This window comes from Canis lupus, chromosome 9 (genome assembly GCF_003254725.2).
Source record: "Canis lupus dingo isolate Sandy chromosome 9, ASM325472v2, whole genome shotgun sequence".
In the NCBI taxonomy this organism is placed as follows: Eukaryota; Metazoa; Chordata; class Mammalia; order Carnivora; family Canidae; genus Canis; species Canis lupus.
Genome location: NC_064251.1, coordinates 41,473,469 through 41,498,895, shown reverse-complemented (window position 1 = coordinate 41,498,895; position 25,427 = coordinate 41,473,469). Strand labels below are relative to the sequence as shown.

The 25,427-nt window shown below is 38.9% G+C and overlaps 1 protein-coding gene across 4 annotated transcripts in view; it reads right to left on the bottom strand.

Moving 5' to 3' along the window:
- The window catches only part of MYO1D (myosin ID), a 326,601-nt gene that overhangs the window by 195,136 nt on the left and 106,038 nt on the right, over nucleotides 1-25,427 (bottom strand). For all 4 annotated transcript variants that reach the window (XM_035720987.2, XM_049114792.1, XM_049114793.1 and 1 more), the window contains exons 11-14: nucleotides 21,702-21,872; nucleotides 17,492-17,562; nucleotides 13,709-13,783; nucleotides 8,421-8,553 (exon numbers count right to left, since the gene is read on the bottom strand). In XM_035720987.2, coding sequence (XP_035576880.1) covers nucleotides 8,421-8,553; nucleotides 13,709-13,783; nucleotides 17,492-17,562; nucleotides 21,702-21,872 — 450 coding nt within the window. The remainder of the gene's footprint in view (nucleotides 1-8,420; nucleotides 8,554-13,708; nucleotides 13,784-17,491; nucleotides 17,563-21,701; nucleotides 21,873-25,427) is intronic.

Below are 25,427 nucleotides of genomic sequence, written 5' to 3'. Positions count from 1 at the left end.
TCAGGTAAACAAAACCAGAGACTTTGTCAACAACAGATTTCAGATATAACAGGATGAAATTGAGGCATAAGAAAAATAGTCCCAGGGATCCCTGGGTGGCGCAGCAGTTTGGTGCCTGCCTTTGGCCTAGGGCGCGATCCTGGAGACCCGGGATCGAATCCCACGTCGGGCTCCCGGTGCATGGAGCCTGCTTCTCCCTCTGCCTGTGTTTCTGCCTCTCTTTCTCTCTCTGTGTGTGACTATCATAAATAAATAAAAATTAAAAAAAAAAAAGAAAAAAAAAAAAGAAAAATAGTCCCAGATGAGGGTCACTGACACAGAAAGAGAAAAAAAAAAAGTGATAAATGAGTAAATCTAAATGGATACTGACTATAGTAGGAGTAACAATGCCATCATTTTGCTGGTTATACACACACACTGAAAAATAGCATAGATCTAAAGCAAAAACAGAAGGTACAACAAAGAGAAGTAGACAAATTCAGAATCACAGATTTTGTCACTTTTTGGCACAGACAAAACAAAGACATTAGTAAGAATGCAGAAAAACTGGACAGCAAGGTAACAGACTTGACCTAATGAATATACACAGAGTATAATGCAAATTATTATTTTTTAAAAAATTTTTTAAATTTTTATTTATTTATGATAGTCACACAGAGAGAGAGAGAGAGAGAGGCAGAGAAATAGGCAGAGGGAGAAGCAGGCTCCATGCACCGGGAGCCCAACGTGGGACTCGATCCCGGGTCTCCAGGACCGCACCCTGGGCCAAAGGCAGGCGCCGAACTGCTGCGCCACCCAGGGATCCCCCACAAATTATTTTTATATACATAAACAAAACACATACATAAAGAAAATTTAACAAATTACTAAGGAGTATATCTCCTGAACAAATGAGATTAAGCTTGAAATCAATAGGGAAAAAATAATTAGAAAATCTTATAGGTTTGGAAATTAATATATTCTGAATGACCTTCGGATCAAAGGTGAAAAAGAAAATTATAGTGTAAATTTAGAAATATTTGGAACTCAATGTGGGCAAATTCATACAGTTATGTGGGCAAAGTAATCTTTGTATAAGGTATCATTTGACTAGCATAAGTAACTAGTGAACAGAAACCAGTTAAATAGAATTTTACCAATAGTAACTGATATGCACAGGAAGTGTGAACACTGGATTAGATGTTAATGACCAACTAAGGGCTGGGGGAATGCTCTTCCATCCTGTTTAGTAATATAAAATCTCCTGTTAAGGAATCCAGTGGAAATACTTTCTCTATATTTAATCAGCATTTTGTCTTAATTTATAAATGCCGCCTCCTCTCTCATTTATAAATATCCAGACTGACTCAGCTTAAGAAATCCTAAATTTGACAAATTCAAGTGTCTTAGAAAGGTTAAACTGCAAAAGTTAATACTGATCTCATTCTCTTGTACGTTTTAACTTGTTTCTCCCTATATTTTATGAAAAACATTATGAAAGTATACCAATCGGTATATGCATTAGCCAGAGGACACTGTATTTAGACATTTAACCATTTAACTTGCTTTGAACACTGCCAAATAGAGTCACAGGAAGATTCAAGTTCATTTAATAATTCACTAACCATCTGTTTAGGGTGTGCTTTATTAGACACCAAGAGGTATATAAGATTAGTAGAATTCACTTCTCATATTTAAAAGACCAAGAATCTAGGTGGGGAGACGAGGTATGCATTAATACACTGTACAGACTCTGAAACCAAGAAAGGAGTCAAGACTTCCACTTTTGGTGGTGAATGATTAAGCAAGGCTATCAACCTTCCTGATAACATCACTAGGAAAAGTGCTAGATAGATACGGGGTGGTGGTGGTGGTGGGGGATCTTAAATGCATCAAAGAGCTAATAAGCTGAGATGAGAAGACTACAATCTAAAGGGGTGAGGGATCCCTGGGTGGCGCAGAGGTTTAGTGCCTGCCTTTGGCCCAGGGTGCGATCCTGGAGACCCGGGATCGAATCCCACGTTGGGCTCCCAGTGCATGGAGCCTGCTTCTCCCTCTGCCTATGTCTCTGCCTCTCTCTCTCTCTCTCTGTGACTATCATAAATAAAATTAAATAAATAAATAAATATAAAATAAAATAAAATAAAATAAAATAAAATAAAATAAAATAAAATAATAAAATAAAATAAAATAAAATAAAATAAAATGGTGAGACCAGCCTTCAGAGGCTGCTTTCATCTGGACAGACAGCCATCAGTCTACCACAGCTGCTGACAGCCTTGTGGGGCAAGGGGGCTGCAGGCTGGAAGCTAAGGCCATGGAGAAGGGACACTGGTCTGTAATCCTGAGGAGCTAACCCTAGGAATCAAAGGGGATGGAAAACAATCTAGCCCATCACTAAGCCACTCTAGGCCCTGAAATTGGATTGAGGTGATCCCAGATTATCAGAATTTGTCTGTTATATCTTTTTAAACTCAACTTTCAACTCTTGTGGATTCTTTGTCTTTGATTTGATTTGACAATTTTTATCCATTTTTCCATTCATTGTAATCACTACTACATTTGGGTTTTTTCCTACCATCTTAATTTGTTTGCCCTGGCTTTCCTAAGTTCTTTTGTCTCCTATTTCTTATGTTTTTTTAGAACTGATTATTTGCTTCCCATTTTGGCTCTGCCCACCCCCAAGAGTTTAGAAGTGATAACCTCATTTCTATTCTTTTTCATGACTACATGAGGACATTTAACATGCATTTGTGTGTCATCAGGATTATAAGTTAAGCAACATTTTTATTATTTTCCTGAACAACCAAGAACCTTAAACACTTGAATTATAAATCACCCACACTTCCAATTTATATGCTACTGTTGTGCTATTTAATTCTAATCTGTATTTTTAACCAATAATATATTGCTTTACAGTTTATTTATACAAATCCATCTGTTTACCAATTTCTTTGCCCCTCTTTTTGCATTTCAGTCTTTCATTTTATATACTCTTCCTCTGGCCTCATGCATTTATCCATTAGAATTTCCTCTAGTGTACTTTTAACTCTTTTTCATTTTCAGAAAGACTCTTTACTGTGTCTTTGTTCTTCCCCCCTCCTTAAGCTCCTTAAGTAAACTCCACACCCAGCACAGAGCCCAACATGGGCCTTGCACTCATGATCCTGAGATCAAGATCTGAGCTGAGATTGAGAGCCAGATGCTTAACTGACTGAGCCACCTAGGCGCCCCTACTGTGTTTTTGTTCTTGAATATACTCTCGGTATACTTTGGTTTACAGTTCTTTTCTCTCAGCCTCTTACTCTTTAAAGCAAATCTGCTTTTAATGCATTTTCTTAGCCTTTGATGTTCTGGGATTTTACAATGTGCTTATTGTAGATTTCTTGTAATTTTTCCAGTGTGGGATATACCAGACTTCCTGACTCCATAGTATTATCTTTCATCACTCTTGAAATTCTCAGCAATATATCTTCCAATATTGCTCTGCCCAACCTCTCCTTTCCTTGGGTAACTCTAACTAGATACACATTAGACCTTTTCACTTTCTCTTCCATGTCTGTTAATAGTGTCTCCTTTTGTTTCATTTCTTGGTCTAAGAAGAGTCCTGGATAATTTCCTTTATTCTTTCTTTCATTTCTCTATTCTCTCTTCAGCATTGTCTAAACTAATACTAAATCTATCTGTTTTTTAATTTTAGTTTTTATTTCTACCAATTGCCTACTTACTTGCTCTTCCTTATATTTTTAGGCCTTTTATTTCTTAAAATGTATTAAACATTCTCATATTGTTTCTAATAATTCCACTATAAGAACTTTTGATGATTGAATCTTGTTTAGTCTGACTCTTGCACGTGGTACTTTATGTGTGTAGTAATTCTTTTTTTTAAGATTTATTTATTTATTCATGATAGACATAGAGAGAGAGAGGCAGAGACACAGGCAGAGGGAGAAGCAGGCTCCATGCCAGGAGCCTGATGTGGGACTTGATCCTGGGACTCCAGGATCGCGCCCTGGGCCAAAGGCAGGCGCCAAACTGCTAAGCCACCCAGGTATCCCCAGTGTGTAGTAATTCTTAATGGGAATTCCTTATATTCCTGAAAACATTATCTGTGGAAATTCTTTAAGGTCCGGTATGAAGGTGGTTTCTTCATGGAAAAAAACTGCTTGCTTCTATCAGATACCTGGGGATAATACCAGGCCTGGACCACTCTAAATTGTTGGCTTAAGTTTTTTTTGCCACCTAGATAGTATGAATTTGGATTGAAACCTCATAAAAACTGGCTTATGATTATAAATTTTCAAGGAATGTTTAATATAGGCAATTTTTCTTTCAGAAATAATGAGGGATTATTTCTAGTTCATTCTGGATGTATCCCTCTGAGGATGCAGCCCTTTGGAGACCTATCTGTGTTTGGTGTGCACGTGCATGTGTGATCTCTTATTAGACACACTAATTTGGGCAGGCCCTGGGCTTCACGTGGAGGACCCAGGCTTGAATACCTCTAGTCACAGTTACCTACTTCAACATATTCCCATAGAGACAGCATATTATTTTTCCCTTGACTTCTGCCTTCATTTATTCCCTGGCCTGCATATTCCTTACTATCTTGTTAGTTTATGGCTGCATTCAAAAAATTGATTTTTATGTTTTCCCTAACATTTTAGTTGTTTTCAGTTAGCTTTAGTAGGCACTTTCTTCACCATGTTCCTAGAAAATGCATTACTCATATATACTTTTAAGATCTTTCTATGTTCCTAGGTGAAACTGATCTCATTTTATTTTTTTGTATTAACCTACTATGAAGGTAATATTAATCTCATAAAGAGTTGGGTAGTGATCTTTGTCCTATCCTCCAAAACAGTTTGTATATAATAGGGATTATTGGCTTCTTGAAGGATTTATAAAATATATCTGTAAAACCATCTGGGCCTCATGTTCTTGGCAGAGCTGGAATAAGGCAGCCTTCTAATTAGTGATTCAGAGTCTTTAAGGTTATGAATTTATTCAGGTTTTCAATGTCTTCTTGAGTTAATTTTGATAACATATTTTTCTAGAAAACAAGTTTTTAAAATTCTTTGGCATACAGTTGTTCACAGTATTTTATGCCTTCTAAAATCTCTATAATATATGAGGTCATATCCCTTTTTCATTTGTAATACTGCTTTGTCTTTTTTTTTTTTTATCAGTTTCAGTAAAGGTTTATCTATTTGACTAATTATTTTTTTACCTCTTTCAATTATTATTATTTAAAAGCCATTTTCTTGCTTCTTTAGATTTTCTTCTTTGGAATTCTTTTTTATGGATTCTGGAGTGGAGAGGTGAACTTAACTCATTTACTTTCTTTTTTTTTTTTTTTTTAAGATTTTATTTATTTATTCATGGGAGAGGGGCCGAGACACAGGCAGAGGGAGAAGCAGGCTCCATCCAGGGAGCCCCACATGGGACTTGATACCAGGTCCTCAGGATCACGCCCCGGGCCGAAGGTGGCGCCAAACCACTGAGCCACGGGGGCTGCCCAACTCATTTACTTTCAACCTTGTTTTTCTTAGCAGTATTCTAAAGATTTTGTTAAATTCTTTGTCATGTAAGTCCAGATATTTTATAATTTTCATTGTGATTTCCTCTTCAACTGTAAGTTACCTAGGAGAGCATTTTTTTCAAGTTCCCAAGCACATTAAAAACATTTTAATGCTGCTTTTATTTTACTTGTGGTGAGAATGGAGATTGTGCTCTATATACATTGGTTCAAATGGTTAAGACTTTCTTTGTGATCTAGCATGTGGTCAATTCTTGGAAATGTTCTATGCATACTTGAAAGGGATATATATTTTCTTCTATTCCCTGGGTGCAGTATTCTTTTGATTTATTAAGGTTTAAATTTGATTTTCAATGCTTCTGCATTTTTACTAAGGATTTTGTCTGCTTGAAATAACTTTCTGGTACAGTTGGTTTAAAATCTCCCACAAGGATTGTGGACTTGTCATTTTTTCCTTTAAATTTTTTTTCAGGTTTTTTTTTTTTTTCTTTATGGAGTTCATGGATAATCACACCTATGTTGTTACATATCTAGTTAAAAGTGGCTTTATTGTCTTGGGTATTTTCATTTGATTGTTAGGAGTCTCTTTATTAATAATTTTTTCTTAAATTCTATGTTCTCTCACATTAATAATGCTTTTAACCATTTTGGGGGGAGGGAAGGGCTTGATATTTTTTTTCTCACCTCTTTGTTTTTCATCTTTCTTCACAGTGTTATTTAGGTGTCTCCTGGATGAAGCATACACCTAGATTTTCTATCTATCTAGTGCTCTTGGTCTCTTTACATGTATAGTGAATACCAATTATTTAGATTTATTTCTATCATGTTATTTTGTATTTTCTAAAAGTAAAATTCTCCTTTGCTGCTTCCCCACCCACCTCCCTGCCTTCTATGGGGCTAAGAGGTTATCTCCCTCTCTCCCCTTCCTCCACAGACACACAGATTGAGAAGCCAGCAAAGGCTGCCAGGCTAGTTGCCTAACCTCATATCCAGCACCTTTTTTGATACAGAGTACTTACTTCTAGCTAGGTACACTGCTGACCAGAATAAAAATGCATTTCCCAACTTCCCTGGCAAGTAGGTGTAAATGAGATGTAGCAGATATGCTGCATGAGAGTCCCAGGAAGTCTCTTTGAAAGGAAAGAAGCCCTAGCTGCTATGTTGGGCCATTTAAGGATGGACACCAAGCACTTGTATGATAGAAGAGAAAGACAGAAGGAACCTGGGTCACTAACAACCTTCAGACTGCTATACCAGTCCTAGGATACCTTCTGTACCTTTTCTATGGAAGAGAGAAATAAATGTCTCTTGTTTAAGCCACTTGTTTGGGGGTCTTTCATTAGCAGCTGAATACAATTCCTGATACAGAAATTATAGATTGTTCTACAATTTTTATTTTTTTAAAATGTACATTTAACTACCAATTTTAGAAAATAAAGGTGATTCTTTTCTAGTTAATGAAGTAAATCTAATATATTTTATAAACTATTTGTAATATATTCTATAAACAGGTTTTATTATAAAATTCTGTGTTCAATTCTGTTTCTTATGTCACATGCCTTTCCTCTAGGTTTGCCCTCCCTCTTGTGGGACAGGCAGGTTGGAGCTGACATGCACAGAGAAGCTGAGAGACTTACAATGGTGATCTGGTCTTCGGTTCTGGTGTCCTCACCCCTGCCTCTCTGGAGGCTTGATTCTACAAGCTAACAAACCGTGCTTATTTGTTGCTATATGAGGCCAAAGGATCCTGCATTTGCCTAATTTATCCACAGTGAAGTAACCAGAAACAGTACAGATTTAAATTCATAGAGAGGAAATTGGTTAAAAATAAAATTAAAAAAAAGAGAGATAACAGAGGATAAAATACATAGGAAAAGCACTAGAAGACAGAGATAAAAATGGAGGAACTAAAAATAATGAGTCCTGGAATGCCACCTCATTTATCAAACTTGTCAACAGCAGCAGTTAAGAGTAGAAATCTGTTCTTTATTGCGGGGAGGGGCAGAAACACAGACTAAAGTTATCAAATAGAATTACACCTGAAGGGAACAATCAAAAGCAGAAACAATCATCAATAATACAGCATTTGATTTCTGTTTACAACAGAACTGTTGTAATAGTTTACAACAACTAAGACTGTTTACAGCAGCTGTTTACAACAGCCTAAGAACAATACTTAAATATTAAACTTCCTCTTGAAACTCTATCTGGTCATTCTGTATCCGGACATGATATATGGATGGCATATTGCTATTTAATTCAAGAATTTTTTTAAGCCACACCCTTTCTTTGGTACAGGGCTGAAGCTCATTTTGTCAGGCACATGCTCTACTTTATACATATACTTTTTTTTTTTTTTTTTTAAGATCTAAGACTTTCTCCTTGTCAACAACCATAAAAAGCTCAAACTTAAGAAGCATTTCACCTGGGACAAAACTGCTTCACCCAGCCATGTTAAAAAAAAACAAAATAGGGATCCCTGGGTGGCGCAGCGGTTTGGCGCCTGCCTTTGGCCCAGGGCGTGATCCTGGAGACCCGGGATCGAATCCCACATCGGGCTCCCGGTGCATGGAGCCTGCTTCTCCTTCTGCCTATGTCTCTCTCTCTCTCTCTCTCTCTCTCTCTCTCTCTCTCTCTGTGACTATCATAAATAAATAAAAAAAAAATTAAAAAAAAAGTAAAAAAAAAAAACAAACAAAAAAAAACAAAAACAAAATAGGAATAAGGATTCTAGAATAACATTCACTTTAAATAGATGTTTCAGTTTGACTTAATTACCTGAATGGCAAATCACACATACATTCTCTACAACATATATCAAGAGGGACCCTATGACAGCAAGTGGTGCCAACTAGCATCAAAAGTGGCCATAAAATGGGTATGTGGAAAAGAAAATAATTACCTTTGATGCAAGGTTGTCCACTAAAGCGATCATAGAATTCTTAAACAAGGTGGCAGCAGTTAGAGGTCGCTTGGTCACCTCTGTAATACTCAGTTTGCCTTCAGGCCACATATTCTTCAGCACAGGATTTGAACTGAGAAGCACAGAGAGAAAAATGTGAAAATCACCTTCAAATAAGCTGAACAGAAACTGCAAACCAATCCCACTGTGTTGCACTCTGGGAGTCACAAGTGGACTACAGACTGTACTCACAAGGCCTTATTGGAAAAAAGACTTCATTCAGAAAATTATGCTGAGAAAGTGTTGTGGCAGATACCGTACGACAGATGGAGAAGATGTGTCCAAACTATCCTACATTTAAAAAAATTCCTGGGTCCACGGCTGGCTCAGTCAGTTGAGCATGTGACTCTTGGTGTCGAGGTCATGAGTTCGAGCCCCATGTTGGCGGTAGAGATTACTTAAATCAATAAACTGAAAAAAGAACTCTTTAAACTTCTTTAAAGTGACATCTAGGACCTCCAAATAGGAACGGCTCTTACAATAGATACATAAAATCAAAAGGGTGGTACTTGGAAGAAGGACAAGCCACTAGTGAAAAAACAATGCTCAGTGGCATGGCAGAGAACACGGGTGTGAAAGCGCCTTCTCATCGGAAGAAGGATTCACACAGAACAGGCTATACTACAAAAAGTCAGCTCTGTCTCATAACACAGGCAGGAATATTAAAGAACTATCGCCTTCTAGTAAACCCCTTACTGCAGCTGAATTTATTCACTCCCTTATTGGCAGTTACAAGAGTTTACTGATGTGACACTATGACTGTTGTCCTGCGAGTCCCATAATGTGTAACTCAGGCCAGTTTCAATGCTAAATATCACATAAAAACCATTATTTGGCTTTGTGGGGATATTTTCAAAGACACATCTGATGGTCTCATCTCTGATTTTCTTCCTGTTTCTTTCGAGTACTTCTGATTTTAAAGTAATTGGAACTCAAAATGCTGCTTGCTTCCTGGAAACTTCTTTCTCTCTTTTTATTTGCGGACAGTTGACCCATGACATTACACTAGTTTCAGGTGTACAACACTATGAGTCCGTATCTCCACAGGTCATGAAGTGCTCACCACAAGTGTTGGTGCTGTATGTCAACCTACAACGCTGTTTCTCAGAATTTTTTTTTAATTGGGGACTGAGAAGAGAAAGGACTCAGCAAAGACATTCACTGCTAACTGTGTTTACCACTGCCGTCATTTTGCCCACTTTTCTTTCCCTGGTGTAAAATTGAGGAAACTGAAGTGGTTCCCCAAATACCCAGTAAACCTCTGCACACAGAGGCTCAAAGTAAGAACTGTGAAATGCCAGAATAGATGACAAGAGAGCAAAGAGGATAAATGGTGGCCTAAAAGACTGACTGGTGTGTGAATGAGGACAGAACAGCACTCCCAACCCTCACCACTGCTAGGAAGCACTGCTGACTACCATCAAAAGGGGTGGTAAAGTAACAGTAATCTGCGTGTGGCTCAGGGACCCTGTTTTATGCCTTTCTGGTTCTAGTTCCTGATTTTCCAATGATGCACCTATCAGGAAAAAAAAAATGATTGCATAAACCTATATTGTTTCTCCCTAAAATTTCCATTCTAGTCTTTAGCTGAGAGAGAATTCAAGGCAGTGGTTCTCAACCCTTAGTGCAGAGGAGGCCTGGATGTCTTCCTAACACTTACTGAATAGAATTTCTAGAAAGCAGAACATGTATGCTTTGAAAATTCTGACGCAGACCAAAGAATGAAGATTGCTGACTTAGGTCTAGGCAGTTTCTAACCCAAATTCTACCTTCCACCTATATTGGCCATATTTAGAACTGCTTTCCATATTTTACCTCATAAATGGAGGGAGAGGGGAAGGTTGGAAATGAAGGAAATAAGATGTTTATTATGATTATTAAATAGAACTGACCCATAATGAATCAAAACAGACACATTATAATCATTCTAAAGAGAATAAACTTTGGGACCAGTAAGTCATGCATGTAATATTAATAAAATAGTTTTCAAACATTTAAAAGAATGCTTTTCTTAAAAGGGAAGCTTATTTATCCAGAAACCCCATAGGTTTAATAAATAAGACAGAACCTATCTGGCTTAGTAGTGAGGTAGTGAAGAGTTAAGTCTGTGTACCTGGCATTTCACTGGCTTGCTCCCTTCCTCTTTCCATTTACATACACACACGTAGACACACATGCATACACACATGCATGCAAGAATACTCTTAAGGTCTATAGAACTAGAGATGCAAGGATTACTCTTTAAACATATACATAGAAAGGACTGGAATTTTGGGAGGTTGTTTAGCCATGGAAGCATTGAAAAGTCTCCAGAAGGAAAGGAAGCACAATCCAACACAATCTAGGAGGATGGTTTTAGCCAAAATAAATCCAAGACTACCCCATCCCACTGGCAAGGCCTTTCCTGTTATGCAGATACATACAAAAAACTGCAGTCAATAGACCTTTAATCTTTCACACCTTTGCAAGACCATCCCTATTGTGAACCAGATTCATGAGCCCAATGCCTTTAATTGTTGGATTTATCCAAGTCCCTTTGTTCTGATTCCATGCTTACCAAGCAACTAAGCATTCTGGATTATATAGGTAATATTTTTCACTGTCAATTAATAAACTAGAATTCTCGCTACTATGTGAATTCCCAAGCAGGTTTTCTAATAGAGGAGAACAGCCTGTCATACCAATGCAAATATTCCATTCCGTGTGATGGTCAGATTTTTCACTGGAAATAAATCTATATGTGGCTTTGTTTCTACATTGGTCCTGTGAACTTGGGATAATGTGCATGAGTCCACTACTAGGAGGTGGAGCTGTTCTCACTGGAATTGAACCTATGAGCCTATAAATTCACAAGGTGAATTCACGAATGCCACCTTCTGTAGGCTCTTGGTATGCAGTCTGGCTGCTTTCTTCTAGCAACACACGCTAACATTGCCACTGGCCAACTGAAGCCATTTTTCCAATTTGAGTTTTTTATATTATCTTCACAGAACAATGCCAAACTCTGTCATTTGTCCCTCAAAATGGGTACATCTCACCTGAAAATTCAAGCATTGAAACTCCTTTCTGAAAGTCCCTTTTTCCCGTGACAAATTCTAATATGGACCTCCTTTTGCATTCCCATGTAACTTTCTGGTGCTGAAAGCTCCATCACCACTCTTGGTGGCTTCAACATCCACACAGATAAACCATTTAATTGTAAAACTTCTTGAAGAACTGTTTAAACACCATGTTTCCACATTCTCATTATCCATATTCTCTGGAGCCCACTTGAGACATTCGTCTTCAGGACTCTACTGAGGCCAGTGTTGTCAAGAGTCCCAGTGGCCTTCATGTCAGCAAATCCCATGGTTAATCTTGGTCCTCACCTCTTTTTGCTTCTGACAGTGTTTGACGCAGTTTATAATTTTTTTCTCCTTAAAGCACTTTTTTCTTGGCTTGGTTTCTGTGACACCAGATTTCCAGTTTTCTTCCTACCTCACTGGCAGCCCTGTCTCCTTTGCTAGTTGCTTCTTTCTTACTTGATTCTGAATGCTGGGGAGTCTCAGGGATTAGTCTTTGACCTCTTCTATTTGTCTATGCTCACCCTTGTTAATCTCATCTAGTCTTATGGCTTAAAATACTGTCAACAGACTGATGATCATGAATTTCTATTTCTAGTTCCTCCTTTATCCAGAGTTCCAGATGCATACCCACAACCGTCTACTTGGCATTTCCAGTGGAATGTCCAATATAACACAACATATCCAAAACAGAACACTCCATCTCCTCTACCTGATTAGCCCCTCTCATCATCTTCCCCATTCTCAAGCATTCCTTCCCCACTGCTCAGGCTTCATCTCAGATTTATATTTCTCTCATGCCACACAACCTATCCATCAGCGAATCTTGTTGGCTCCATTTTCAAAATATCACTCGCTCTGACCACTTTTTCATTACCTCTGTTAATAACACCTGGATTACTAAACTAGTCTCCTGTTTGGTGTCATTTCTACTCTTGTCCTTTACAGTATATGTTTTACACAGTAGTCCTAGTGAGTTCTTTAAAATATAAATCAATCATATCATAAATTCCAATGGCTTCTCTTCATACTTCATTCTTACCTTGGCTCACAGATACTTCATGATCCATACCCTCCTCATCTCCCTAAATTTTGTCCCTATTACTCTCCCTCACTCTGCTTTTAGGTACACTAGCCTTCTCACTGTTCTCAAGACATCCGTGCTCACTCCTACCTTGTCACTGGCTATTATCTCTGCTGGAAATGCTCTTGCCACAATGTGTTCATGGTTCACTCCTTCATTCAGGTCTCTGCTCAAAAAGTCATCCCTTTTAAGAAGCCTTTTCTGACCACCTTATCTATAATATTTCCCCTTACCCTTCCTTGTGTGCATGCTTCAATCTCTTACCTACTTTTTATTCACAGCACTTGTCACTTACCAGAAAGTTGTTTTCTTATTATGTGCCATTTCCACTGGAAGAGCAGATCCATGAGGCCAGGGACCTAGCCTAAATTTTTTTCACAGCTGCATTTCAGGCCATAGCAGAATGTATGGCTCACAGGTGTTCAACACATTTTTGATGATCTCTTAACCAACTGAGTAGACTTAATAAATGTGTGAGTACATTTCTCTAACCCAAAAGAAGAAAGTGGCTGAGAACCTCTTCTTCTTTATGGGCCTCTTTCCAAAACATCCATACTATGTTTGAACTTGCTATCCTCTGCCTGGCTTTATTTCACCACATCTTTTCCACATTTTCTTGGACTGTGAGAAGGTTCTTTCCACTAAGGATCTGTCAACACTGACACTAGATGCCACTCTACTAAGAATGGTCTCTTAGTTGGAAGCAAAGGCACTACAGTGGGAATCTGCACGCGCAAAACGTTTATCTGGGCCAGAGGGTATCCAATACCCCACCCCCACTGCCAATGGCCTACACTGGGGACATTGGCAGGGGTGCCAAGAGGGCAGCAGTAGTGAACAGGGAGACTGAGGCAACCCAAGGGAAATCAAGCAAAGTCATTAGCAGGTCTCTGTCCTAAATTTAGACTGTATAATCATAAAGTAATACATTATTTCATTCAGTCATTATGATCAAACAGAACTAGAAAATTTGCCAGGAGCTATTAAAATTGCCACATGAAAGTAATGATGTGCATACATATTATGCAATACATATGTCAAAGAGTTTAATGGGAAGATAATTAATAAAATTTCAATCCTACCTATTATACAGGAGGCGCTTGAAATCTTGAAACAAAGTGTCTTTATTTTTGTCAATAAATCCAATGACCGAATAGCTAGGAGAAAAAAAAAAAACAACAACACATAGAAAACATCCATTATTCACCTAGCAAGAGCCACATGTAAGCTTTTTGATAAGTCTACAAGCTTTTCCACTGTTAATTATGTAATCAATCATCTGTAGAGCTAATATTGTTCACTTTGTTCTGCGTTAAAGAATATCAAATTTACCTACTAAACAGACAGGATGTTGTTTCTCTTCCTCAAAAGGAGAACAAACATCAGCACCGTCACTATGATTAAGACTGTCATTTTCTATGGTTTACTGCTTACCTCAAGAAGTCGACTCTTAAAAAGATAGCTGTGTTTATCATCCAGCACTCCTAAGATAAAAGCAAAACAGCAACATACAGGAGCTAATAGTCTCTTCTGTAAGGAGGTCAAGTGACTTGCCTATGGTTCTTTCAATGTGTTCAGGGTAGGAAAAAAGAATCCAAGAAGAACTGCAAAGGATGGTAAGATTTGGATAAGCAGAAGAAAAGAGGAAGGGAGATCACACAGTGAAACAGATCAAACGAAGGAGAGGACCAGGCCCATGCATGGCATGCTTGAGAGAAAACAAGGAGGCAGGCATTCACGGTTTGGAGGAGGGAGAAGGTTGAGGTCCTGAGGGTCCCACTCAATTCACTCTTGGTGATGAAGGAGGGATGGGAGCTGCTGGGCTGCAGCAATGAGCGTGGACTCCAGGAGAGGCCAGTTTAGTGCTGGGGGCAAAAGTGACAGAGTCACCAGGGTGACAAAGACAGAGGCTCAGAGATTGTGCAACAGGAACTCTAGATGTACCTGCTCCCTAGAGCTCTACTTTCTTGCCTGTCTATCTTCCTTGACAATCATTGCAATGATGGAGATCATTTTCAGATGTCTGACCGTGACCCCTCACTGATGTTTCAGCCTTACACATTTAATTCACCAAGAAGGTTCCTTCAGGCTTTAGTGCCCATAGGAGCTTCAAGGCCACCAGATCCAAAATTACTTCCTCGCCTCCCACCTCCTAGATCCATTTCCTAAGATCTTCAAGTCATTTTTGACTGAAACCTTGAAGCCACCCAACTCTTAGTCTTTGGTCTAACCTATAACCTCCAAACTTCAAAGTTCTCATTTTGGCCTTTAAGACTCATTACGATTTGATCTCAATCTACTTTTTCAGGTACTTCTACTTCTCTAATGCTACAAAAAGGATACATTCCACTTTAACGGACCTATTTACTATTTCCTGAATATTTCTAGCACTCTTTCCACTTCTCCCTTTAAAAATAATTCCTAGCATTTAAGGACTAGCATTGACCTTCCTGGGCTTATCACAGATAGTAGTATGACATCATGTGTTTATTCTAAATTCTGACAATACTCATATTAATTGTATGGCAATTATTTTAGATCATCTTTTACTGTACTGATGTATGCCTGTAGCTGTGTGTCTATTATGTGTATGCATATTTATGAGTACAAACACACACACAATCATATGGATATATATGCATCTTACACGGAAAGCTCTTTGTGGGCGGAGCACCTTACAAAACACTGTGCACACACAGAACATATGCAGTCCTAGAAAAAGACTGAAAGGCTGGAGGAAAGGGGAAGTCTGAGGCATTGAATATCCCTTGGAAGGGTCAGCTAGAATTCTGGACTAGGAGTCTAGAAACCAGTTATTGTCTCAGCTATTCCACAAACTTGCTGTATGACCCTGGACGAAAGTGTTATTACAAACTTTCCATAAGTCTCTCCGTCTATAAAACAAAGAGGCCAGGCTAGCTGGTCTCCAAGGCCTCTGACCAATTCTGCTTTTATGCTCTCGAACCATATGGAAGCATCCTATAAGTGAGGCCCTCCTTTTCAGTGGGAGAGTGTGCACACCGCTGCATCTTCCCTCTTCAGTGTTCTGGAACCTGGGAACAGGACCAGAACAAGTGGAAAATGGTGCCATTCCAGCTCTAATGGCTAGTTTGACAGATGGGGTGATAATTTCGAGCCATATTATTTTATGACTCAGAGTTTTAATTTATATCAGGAACAGCTATTAAAATTTCTTCAAATGTCTTTTTGGCATTTGTAGTGATGATCATTTGCCTTTTTGTTGTTGTTATGTAATTTCTTCCTGTAATGGGTTATGATGAACAGAGCTTCTAATGTAAAAAGTAAGGAGGAAGAAGAGGAAATTTTAAACAATTATCCAGTAAGAAGCGGTGTTCAGTGGGCAAAACATCCTACGTGTAGCAGGCTGAAAAATGCTCCTCTACCACTCTAAAGACATCCATGTCAAATCCCCCAGCCCCTGTTAGTGTGATCTTCTATGACAAAAGGTGTGATTATGTTATGGATCTTGAGAGGAGAAACTGATCCCGTATCACCCAGGTGGACCCTAGATGCCATCACAATTGTAGTTTTAAGAGAGAAGCAGGGGTTCCTGCTAAGTTGTCTGACTCTTGATCTCAGCTCAGGTCTTGATCTCAGAATTGTGAGTTCATGCCCTGCACTGGGCTCTGTGCTGGGTGTGGAGCCTACTTAAAAAAAAAAAAAATAGACCCAGACGGAGTTTTAACACAGACACACCAAAGATGGGGCTGCAGTGTGACTATAGAAGCAGAGAATGGAGAAATGCAGCCACAAGTCCCACGATGCCTGCAGCCACCAGAAGCTGGCAGAGGTGAGGAACAATCCTCTTCCAGAACCTCCGGCGTGTGGCCGTAGGGTTCGGACTTTTGGCTTCCAGAACTGGGAGAGCAAACATTTCTCTTGTATTAAGCCACCAATGTTACAGCAGCCCTAGGGAACTAAGTACTAAGGTAGTTTATTTTTAGTTATATTTTCCTGTCAATTTCTACTTATATTGTGACCAGAAAAAGTGAGATTTTTACCTTTTCAACTGACATTTGAAAAAGAATATGGCAAAATAAGTCTCTGCTCATGTGGTTATCTCACTGCTTGTAGTTCTTCACACACAATGGTGGCTCTTGGCTCTGGGCCTGAGAACCTACTGGCTCCTCTGCCTGGATTACCCTCCTCACCTCCTCCCTTCCTAATTCTTTCCCCTGACTAAAACCTCTTTTACTTTTAGGACTCAGCTTGGATATCACTTCCTCCCACCAAAACCTCTCTATACTCTCACCCAAATTTAATTAATTCCTCCTCAGTGTTTCCATAAGGCCTTGTGCATCTCTAGTTTGACCCTTCCCATTCTTTGTTACAGTGACTTACCATGTGTGTCCACCACTGAACTCTTAGCTTCTTCAGAAAAAGGCCTACCATATCCATCTTTAACATTCTTCCATGATTCATTTATCCATCAGGTGACCTGACTGAGTGCCAACTATGCCAGGGATGGTGCATGGCTGCCACGGTGTGTGTTCAAGAAAAGTTTGAAAAGCAAGGAATGAATGAAGCTAAGCCAATTTTTTTAAAGTGAGGAGATATACTATATAATAGGAGGAAATATATTATATTATAATATATAGGAAATATATATTATATATATGATACATATATAATATATAATAGGAGATATAATATATTATAATATATAGGAGGAGATATATATTATATATTATAATAGGAGGAGATATATTATATAATATATTAGCCTATGAAATGACTAAAAAACACAAATGAATAGGAAAACAGTTTTTATTTCCCCTGGTTCTATTTTCTGAAGTGAAGTTGCATGCAAGTCATTGTGTTAGGTAACGAAGTAAGATACTCACACTACATCACCGGCATAATGTCGAATTCGAAAATCTCGATCAAACTCCAGGATTTTGTCTGAGGCGCAGAGCTAAGAAATCAATTAGGAGATTACTTTGGAAATGGATATTTTCACTCTCCTAAAATTATACTCCAATTTCATATAAGATAATGATAGTACCACAAATCATGATACCATTATGAATGAAATCACACTATGTGGGGCTTATCTGGTAAAGCCTGTGAGCTTTCACCGGAAGTCTACACAGCTAGATGTCATTTCCCAGCCACCCTGGCAGCTGGATATGGCCAAGTGACCAGGTGCTGGACAATGGACAGTGAGTGGAAAGGAAGTGTGGTTGTGTCAGGCCAACACCGGTAAGAAGTGATCATTTGCAGCACTTCCTCTTCTCCTCCCACTAGCAGATTGCAGAGAAGGATAGTGGCAAGGTGATGAAAGAGCCAGAAGACAGAAGTCCAGGTTCCTGGGACAAAATTGGACTTCTATTGTCTCTGACACTGAGAGCTTGGCTGCTGCCTCAAGTGGCCCAGCCTGCCCAAACTAATATAGTCTCTTTCTGTTCCACGTTCCGCTTAAGGAGCATCACACGGAGGGCTTGCTGTCTGCTGGGCACATATATCTCATGCAACCCTCACAACTGATATTTAAAGGAAGTATTATGAGCTCTATTTTATCACAAGGAAACTAAGGGTCAAAAAGCTCAGGTAATTGGCCCAAGTCACATAGCTCAAAAGCGGTCGTTCTGGAAGGATTCTTGGGACCAGAGGTAATGTCTGCTCTCCTATGTACATACAGAATGGCCTGATTCACTTGTCTTGGGACTCAAGTTCAGGGCTATCATTTAAGAGAAGATAAAAAGTATTCTTCTTCAGTGAGAAATAGCTGCAGGAAGTTGAAGAATCCTTTATGGAAAGGTAGTTTTTCTGTGGTGGTGGTCTCCACAGTTTTCTGAAAATTTCCTTGTTACAGCAGCACCCAGACTTCTTTGTCTGCCCTGTGAAGGACCACTTGAGATCCTATGTGTTCTAAAGTAGACATCCAAGAATCCATAGAGCACTGAGTGCAGTTATGCACAAAAACTTACGTTGCAGTGGTAGCTACCAAATACCCCCAGCCAGGATGGTGGCTTCTATACTCATAACACTAGACTAGTAAAAGAATAATTAGTTTATTAATCAGACAAGTGAATAATTACAGGAAATTAGAATCAGACTTCTGAGGTTCAAATCTTGGTTCTACCATCTACTTGCTCTGTGTCTTTAAATAATTACTCATCCCAGAAAGTTATACTGAAGCTTAAATGAACCATGTATCCAACATAGAGAGGTCTCCAAAAAGTGGAATCCCTCTTTTCTTCTCCCTTTTGTTAACCATTTTACAAAAGCCCTTCATTTATAAAACTCCTCGTGGAAAAGAACCCAGGAGATGCCCACACTAATTGAATATTCTTACATTTGGCTACTGCAAAGTCTCAACTGATCTGAGCACAGAAGGCTTTAGATTTTTCTTTACATTTTGAAAATAATAAGTTATGTATATCATTTAACTTTCTATGTTCACAATACCTTAAATAGGAATTTCATGGTTTATTGGATCATTTGCCTATATCCCCATGATAACTTTAACATATAAGAAACCCCTTAGCCCCAAAATAATATGAGGCAGAAATCTCTTATTTAATATACCAATAACTCGAGTTAATGTAATCAACAGCAGATGATAATACATGGCTTAATGTACAGTATAATAGCGTTATTTAACAGATAGATTCATAGTGATGAAATACATCCTGACAGCTTGGTTATTCCATTTCTTTCCTTCATTAGGGCTATAAACCCAGAAATTAACACACTTTAAAAGTTCCCATCTCAGGGGAGACTTCCTCCAGCATCACTTACCCTTGCCTAGAGGGGAGGAGCCCCCAGGAGGAAGGAGCTACCTGGTTGGAGAGTCAGAGAAACTTGGATTTCCACATTTAAAAAAAAAAAAAAGAAAGAAAGAAAATTCCTATGGTGCCTGGGGGCTCAGTCGGTTGGGCATCCAATTCTTCATTTGGGCTCAGGTGTGAGACTGGGCCCTGAGTTGGGCTCTGCACTCAGCAGGGAGTCTGCTTGTCCCTCTCCCTCTGCTCTTCCCCCCTACCTCTATCACACAGTCTTTCTCTCTCTCTCTCTCAAATAAATAAAATCTTAAAAAAAGAGAGAGAATTCCCATCTTCCCAGATAAATTAATATTTTGCAATTTCTTACCAAATCAATGGCAACTGCTTAAAAGTACTATGTGGAGTGCAGTCTGGGTGGCTCAGTGGTTTAGCACTGCCTTCAGCCCAGGGCATGATCCTGGAGACAGGGCATCGAATCCCACGTCAGGCCCCCTGCATGGAGCCTGCTTCTCCCTCTGCCTGTGTCTCTCTGTGTCTCTCATGAATAAATACATAAAATGTTTAAAAAGAAAAAAGTACTATGTGGAGTGGCTACTGTAAGATTGACATAGTTCAGATATTTGGTGGACAAATTTAATTCAGGTGTATAAATGGCCAAGATGAATCAAAATGAGGTGGTTTATCATGAGATTCATAGTTATTTAATATAAATGAAATGGAGCATTGCATGTTTTAGTCTAAAATTCAATATTCCATAAGATGTATTTGGTATAATCATGACCAATTCAATTCAATTTTATAAACACTGATGACCTACCATTTTGTAGGCAGGATGTTAGGTGAATCTCCAAAACCTGGGCTGGGGTTATAAAGGATGTAGATAACCTATCCCTCGAAGACAGGACATCTCCCCATGTAATACCATCTTTCAACTGATCACTCTAAATGGTGTAGGATGCTTCTACCTTGGCTTCTGCACTGTCCCCAGTACCCAGAATATGCCTGGGAAATGAGAGGTACTTAATAAGCACCTGTGTTATACATGGGAAATGACTGAGGAATACCTCTGACCAGAAGCCTAATGTCAAAGGTCAGACAGTAGCATCTGACAGCTGACTGACTTGTAGTAGGGACCACATCAATCCTGAGTAACAGATGAAGGAGAATCTTTTTTTTTTTTTTTTTTTTTAAGATTTTATTTATTTATTCATGACAGACACAGAGAGAGAGAGAGGCAGAGACACAGACAGAGGGAGGAGCAGGCTCCATGCAGGGAGCCCAACGCGGGACTCGATCCCAGGTCTCCAGGATCACCCCCCAGGCTGAAGGCGGTGCTAAACCTCTGAGCCACCGGGGCTGCCCCAAGGAGAATCTTTAAGAAATAAACTGGCCTAAATAAATATCAGCCAACAATCTATTTCTTGATGATTAGTGCTTTATCTAGTTGCAGACTCTTACTGTTCTGATTACATAATTTCAAAGGGGACAAAGTTAGATTTATTTGTGCTAAAAAAAAATTGGTATGTATCATAGATTTACATGAAAATATGGAGGAGCAGAAATGTTTGCTCCTTTCTTTATGGAAGTGACAGAGCATGGGGCTTGTTTCTCCTTCAGCTTATGATTGCTAGACAAGCCTGTATCTGTAGGGAATACTCGAGGATGACAGTGCACCCCTCCTAGGACAAATATCGATGGCAAATATACTATATGCAAAGGTCTGACAATCACAACTGCCACCACTTATTACAGAAATGTGATTTGTTTAATAACATTTTTAGAATGTGAAAAATGAGTTAAAAGGATACCCATTCACTGAAGGGAATGAGTTTCCTTATGATGGGGAGAACTACAGCTAGAATTTCTCTATTTTTAAGAAAGTCATAGAGTCTGAAGAACTGCGGCAGAGGACACACACTATGTTTTATAACTGATTACAGTTAAAAGTCAAGGACAAAAGCTGTTTTCAGTGCCAGAATTATCAGATACAGGAGTAGAATTTTAGCATATGAACAAGGCCTCTGTACCTATTGGTTATAAATGACATCATGCTTTCTAAAATCGTGTTCATTTTTCCTATTTCTAGCAAATTGAATAGTCTGGAGCTCCCTCTCCTGGATATTATGATTTTTATCAATCTTGTCATCCCATAAACCAGAGAGGCAGAATTTATTTATAGCAGTAAGTCACTTAATGGATGCTTATGGCCTTCTTGCTTAGTTGAGTGGACATTCTTTTAATCCAACATTTAAGACCATTTAAGTCTGCCAAACAATGGGAAAATCCTACAGATCAAAAGGAGATGAAGTTCTCATAAAACACATACCTTTCGGCTGGAAAAATGACCATGTTTGCCTAATTTACTATTAAGTGCTTCAAGGAACATTTCATCGGTGACTTTGCCAACATTCATGCAGGCATCATCCAGGATTGCAATGATCCCTTTGTGCTGCTGCTCTACAAGGTCCACGATGATCTGGTTGTTGAAGTAATCGATCTGCAGGACACAACAAGGAAGCCGTTCCAGAGGGAACAGAGAACAAGACACGCAAAACACTGATGCTTCCAGATGTTTCAGGAATTTAAGTTAAGTTATGTCGATGTCAAATAAGTCAAGAGCATTAATGAGGTCTAGTGCTAAAATGAGCACATGTTCTATCAGAGGTTTATTTTTTATTTCTTTGTTGACTTTCTACCATGAAACACTTTGTTACTGAGTATAGCTCAAGGCAAAAATTACAAAGTAGATAATGTTTCTCCTATCACTAACTTTTGTTTTAATCCTACACCCCATTCCTTCATACTCTCCACCCCCTCGATCTGTTTGCCATTAATCACTAAACCCACACTCCACAAAGTACCAACAAATAACCTTAAAGTGTTATTTGATTCATAAATTGAAGTTACGGTATCACATAGAACTTGAATTTTTAGTTCTATGGCCTTGGATGACCAAAACCCAGAAGAGGTCTTCTCCAGCTTTCCCAAAGCCAAAAAAAAAGCACATATAAGTCTAGCAGTTTTGATGTTTCTCTGGGCAAGAACATAAATTTAATTCTGAGATGAAACTATCTGTAAAAGATAAGAATAAACTTTGCATTTACTTTTATGCGCTGAATAAAGTTCTAAATAACATCTGGCTTTTTAGCAACTTCAATATGCACAAAGTTTATCCCAAATTCCTCTTCTATATGTGTTTACTCGAATAGTCCACAGCATCCATCTCACCACACACACACTGGCCTCACTCAGGCTAGCTGTGCATCAACAGAAGATGGGCAGGCTATTAACACACATTTTAGTTCTGGGTGTTGATGTGTCCCCCTCATTTAGGAGGCATCTAAAATTGAATGCTGTCTCCAATACCTTCTGTACGATCTATGTGCTCATAATGGACTTTCAGTCTCTCATGGATTCCTCCTCTGTGCTATTTAAGTCCAAGGACTCAAGCCAGTTATCTGTGGCTTTAAGCTCCGCCCCTACTCTTCCAAGTTCTCTTCTGTATCCATGGACTGACAGTCTGCTGACTGGGTGGCTTCTACTTTCTTTTTTATACTTTACTGGTTTGTCTCTATCAGTAAGTCTCAAGAGGAGGACTTTTCCCTCAGGGGCATTTGGCATTGTCTGGAGACATTTTTGAAGGTCAAGACTACAGGACCAGTGGGAAGAGGCCACTAAACATCCTATCATGAACAGGAAAGCCTCACAACAAAGACTTATCTGGTCCAAAACATCAGTGGTACAGAGCTGGAGAAACCTCCATCTACATATGTACTTTTATGGTGGGCACATATTACATTTGCTAATTAGAGAGAAAAGTTATTTCCATCTTTGGAAAAAACATCCCTAGTCTTCTCAAAAAGCAGTAACTCTGTATTAATTATTAGCTGAAGTCTTAGACTATGCTAGTATAAAATTAAAGACTGTCTTTTGTCCCAGGGACAAAAGAATTAAGTCCTTTAAAGTTCCAATTGTGTAACTAAAAGTGATTGGTCTTTGCTTTAAGAGTTCAGTAACTTTCAGTTTGTAAGTTTAATGTTACTTCAAACATTACTTAAATTTGTGGCTTTCTTTTTTTTTTTTAAAGATTTATTTAGTTATTCATGATAGACAGAGAGAGAGAGAAAGAGAGAGAGGCAGAGACACAAGAGGAGGGAGAAGCAGGCCCCATGCCAGGAGCCCGACGCGGGACTCGATCCCGGGACTCCAGGGTCGCGCCCTGGGCCAAAGGCAGGCGCTAAACCGCTGAGCCACCCAGGGATCCCCCAATTTGTGGCTTTCAAACCAGGTTCTTCCAGCAACCTCAATTCCCAGGGAAGGGGGCAAGAGGAGATGTGATGAGGTAGGTCAGGGGCACAGAGGTCTGGGTCTCTCATTCCCAGCCCAAACAGAGCAGCTAAAAATGTCTTGTAAACTACAGCACCAAAAGCCTATAAAAGTGAGTCAATTAGGGAGGGAGATAACCAAGCATTTGGAACCCCACCCCCTGATAGAATTCCACATACCACTATGAAACAGCCTGGTGCTAAAACACTGATCCTGAAACCAGCCAAGCCTCCAGATCTGACAACCAAGGACATACACAAAATGTATTGGATGATACCTCGGGAATCTGATGAGCAAAATCCAGACTATGGCAAGCTCTACAGAACTAATGACTCATCCTCTTCATCAGGAAAATGTGAGGAAAAAAAAGAGAGGAGAAAATCTACACATATGCAAGCAACCTATCAACCAACCACAATGTAAGAATCTTGCTTGGGTCTAAATTCAAACAACTATAAAGAGAAACCAAAAAAACTCCTTGTAAAACAATTGAGGAAATGTGAACACTGACTAGATATTTGATGATATGAAGATATTACTGTTACATTTCTTAGGTATGATAATGGTACTGTGGTCACAGCATTTGTAAAAGTCTTTATCTTTTAAAGAAGCACACTGGAGTATTTACAGATGAAATAATATGATGTCTGAGATTTGCTTCAACATTATCTGGGGGTGGGTGGATGGGTGATGGGTACACTGAATTTATTGTATCATGATCTATGCTCTTAGTTTGCTGGAAATTTTCCATAATAAATAACATTAAAAAAAATCAATCACTATGTTCAGAAGTTGAGGAAATAATTGCCCAGAACAGAGATTCTAATTTGGGGGAACCTGGCAATGTAGTCAGTATAGTAACAATTACCTTGGACCTAGCCTTTTGTTCCCTCTAGGACATTTATTTCTTGGTTTATTTTGCTAAGGATTTTTGCATTTTAGGGCTGTTGCTCCTTTTTCAGAATAGCCTACTGTGGTTGTTGACTTTCCTCCTTTATCAGCTATGCCTGTGGAATTTGATATCTTGAATACTAAAGGATATTTTTGACCAGTATCTCTGAATCACATCTGAGTAACAAGTTTTATGATTACATTTGCTATAAAAATCTAAGTGTCAGTTTTAATTGTGTGTTAAATTGTACAACAGGTCCATTCTACGAAGGCTGCATCTAAACTTAATTGAGAGATGCTTGGCTGGCTCAGTAGTTGAGCGTCTGCCTTTGGCTCAGGTCGTGACCCCAGGATCCTGGGATGGAGTCCTGCATCAGTCTCACCCACAGGGAAGCCTGCTTCTCCCTTTGCCTATGTCTCTGCCTCTCTCTCTATGTCTCTCATGAATAAATAAAATCTTAAAAAAAGGAAAAACACTTAATTGAATTACACCTTAAATGTGCTATGAGAGTTTACGGCAAAAATCAAAATTATAGGTAATTCTATTACAAAGTTATAATACACCTTTTGGTTTATCTGTAAAACAGTAAAATTTACACTAATATACTTGAACAAAAAATTTTTAAGGTATTCTGACGTTTAACACATGCTGGAAGGCAAAAATGCAATTTGAGGCAGGACAGTTGTACCACTGTCTCCCTTTCTGAATGAGAGGAGATAGAAAGTAGGAAGGTGGGGAGACATAAAAGGAATTTACATACAGCATACCAAATAGCTTTTTACTATTGCAATGCATATTAAAAGACACTAACTTTACTGTCTGTTCTATTCAGCA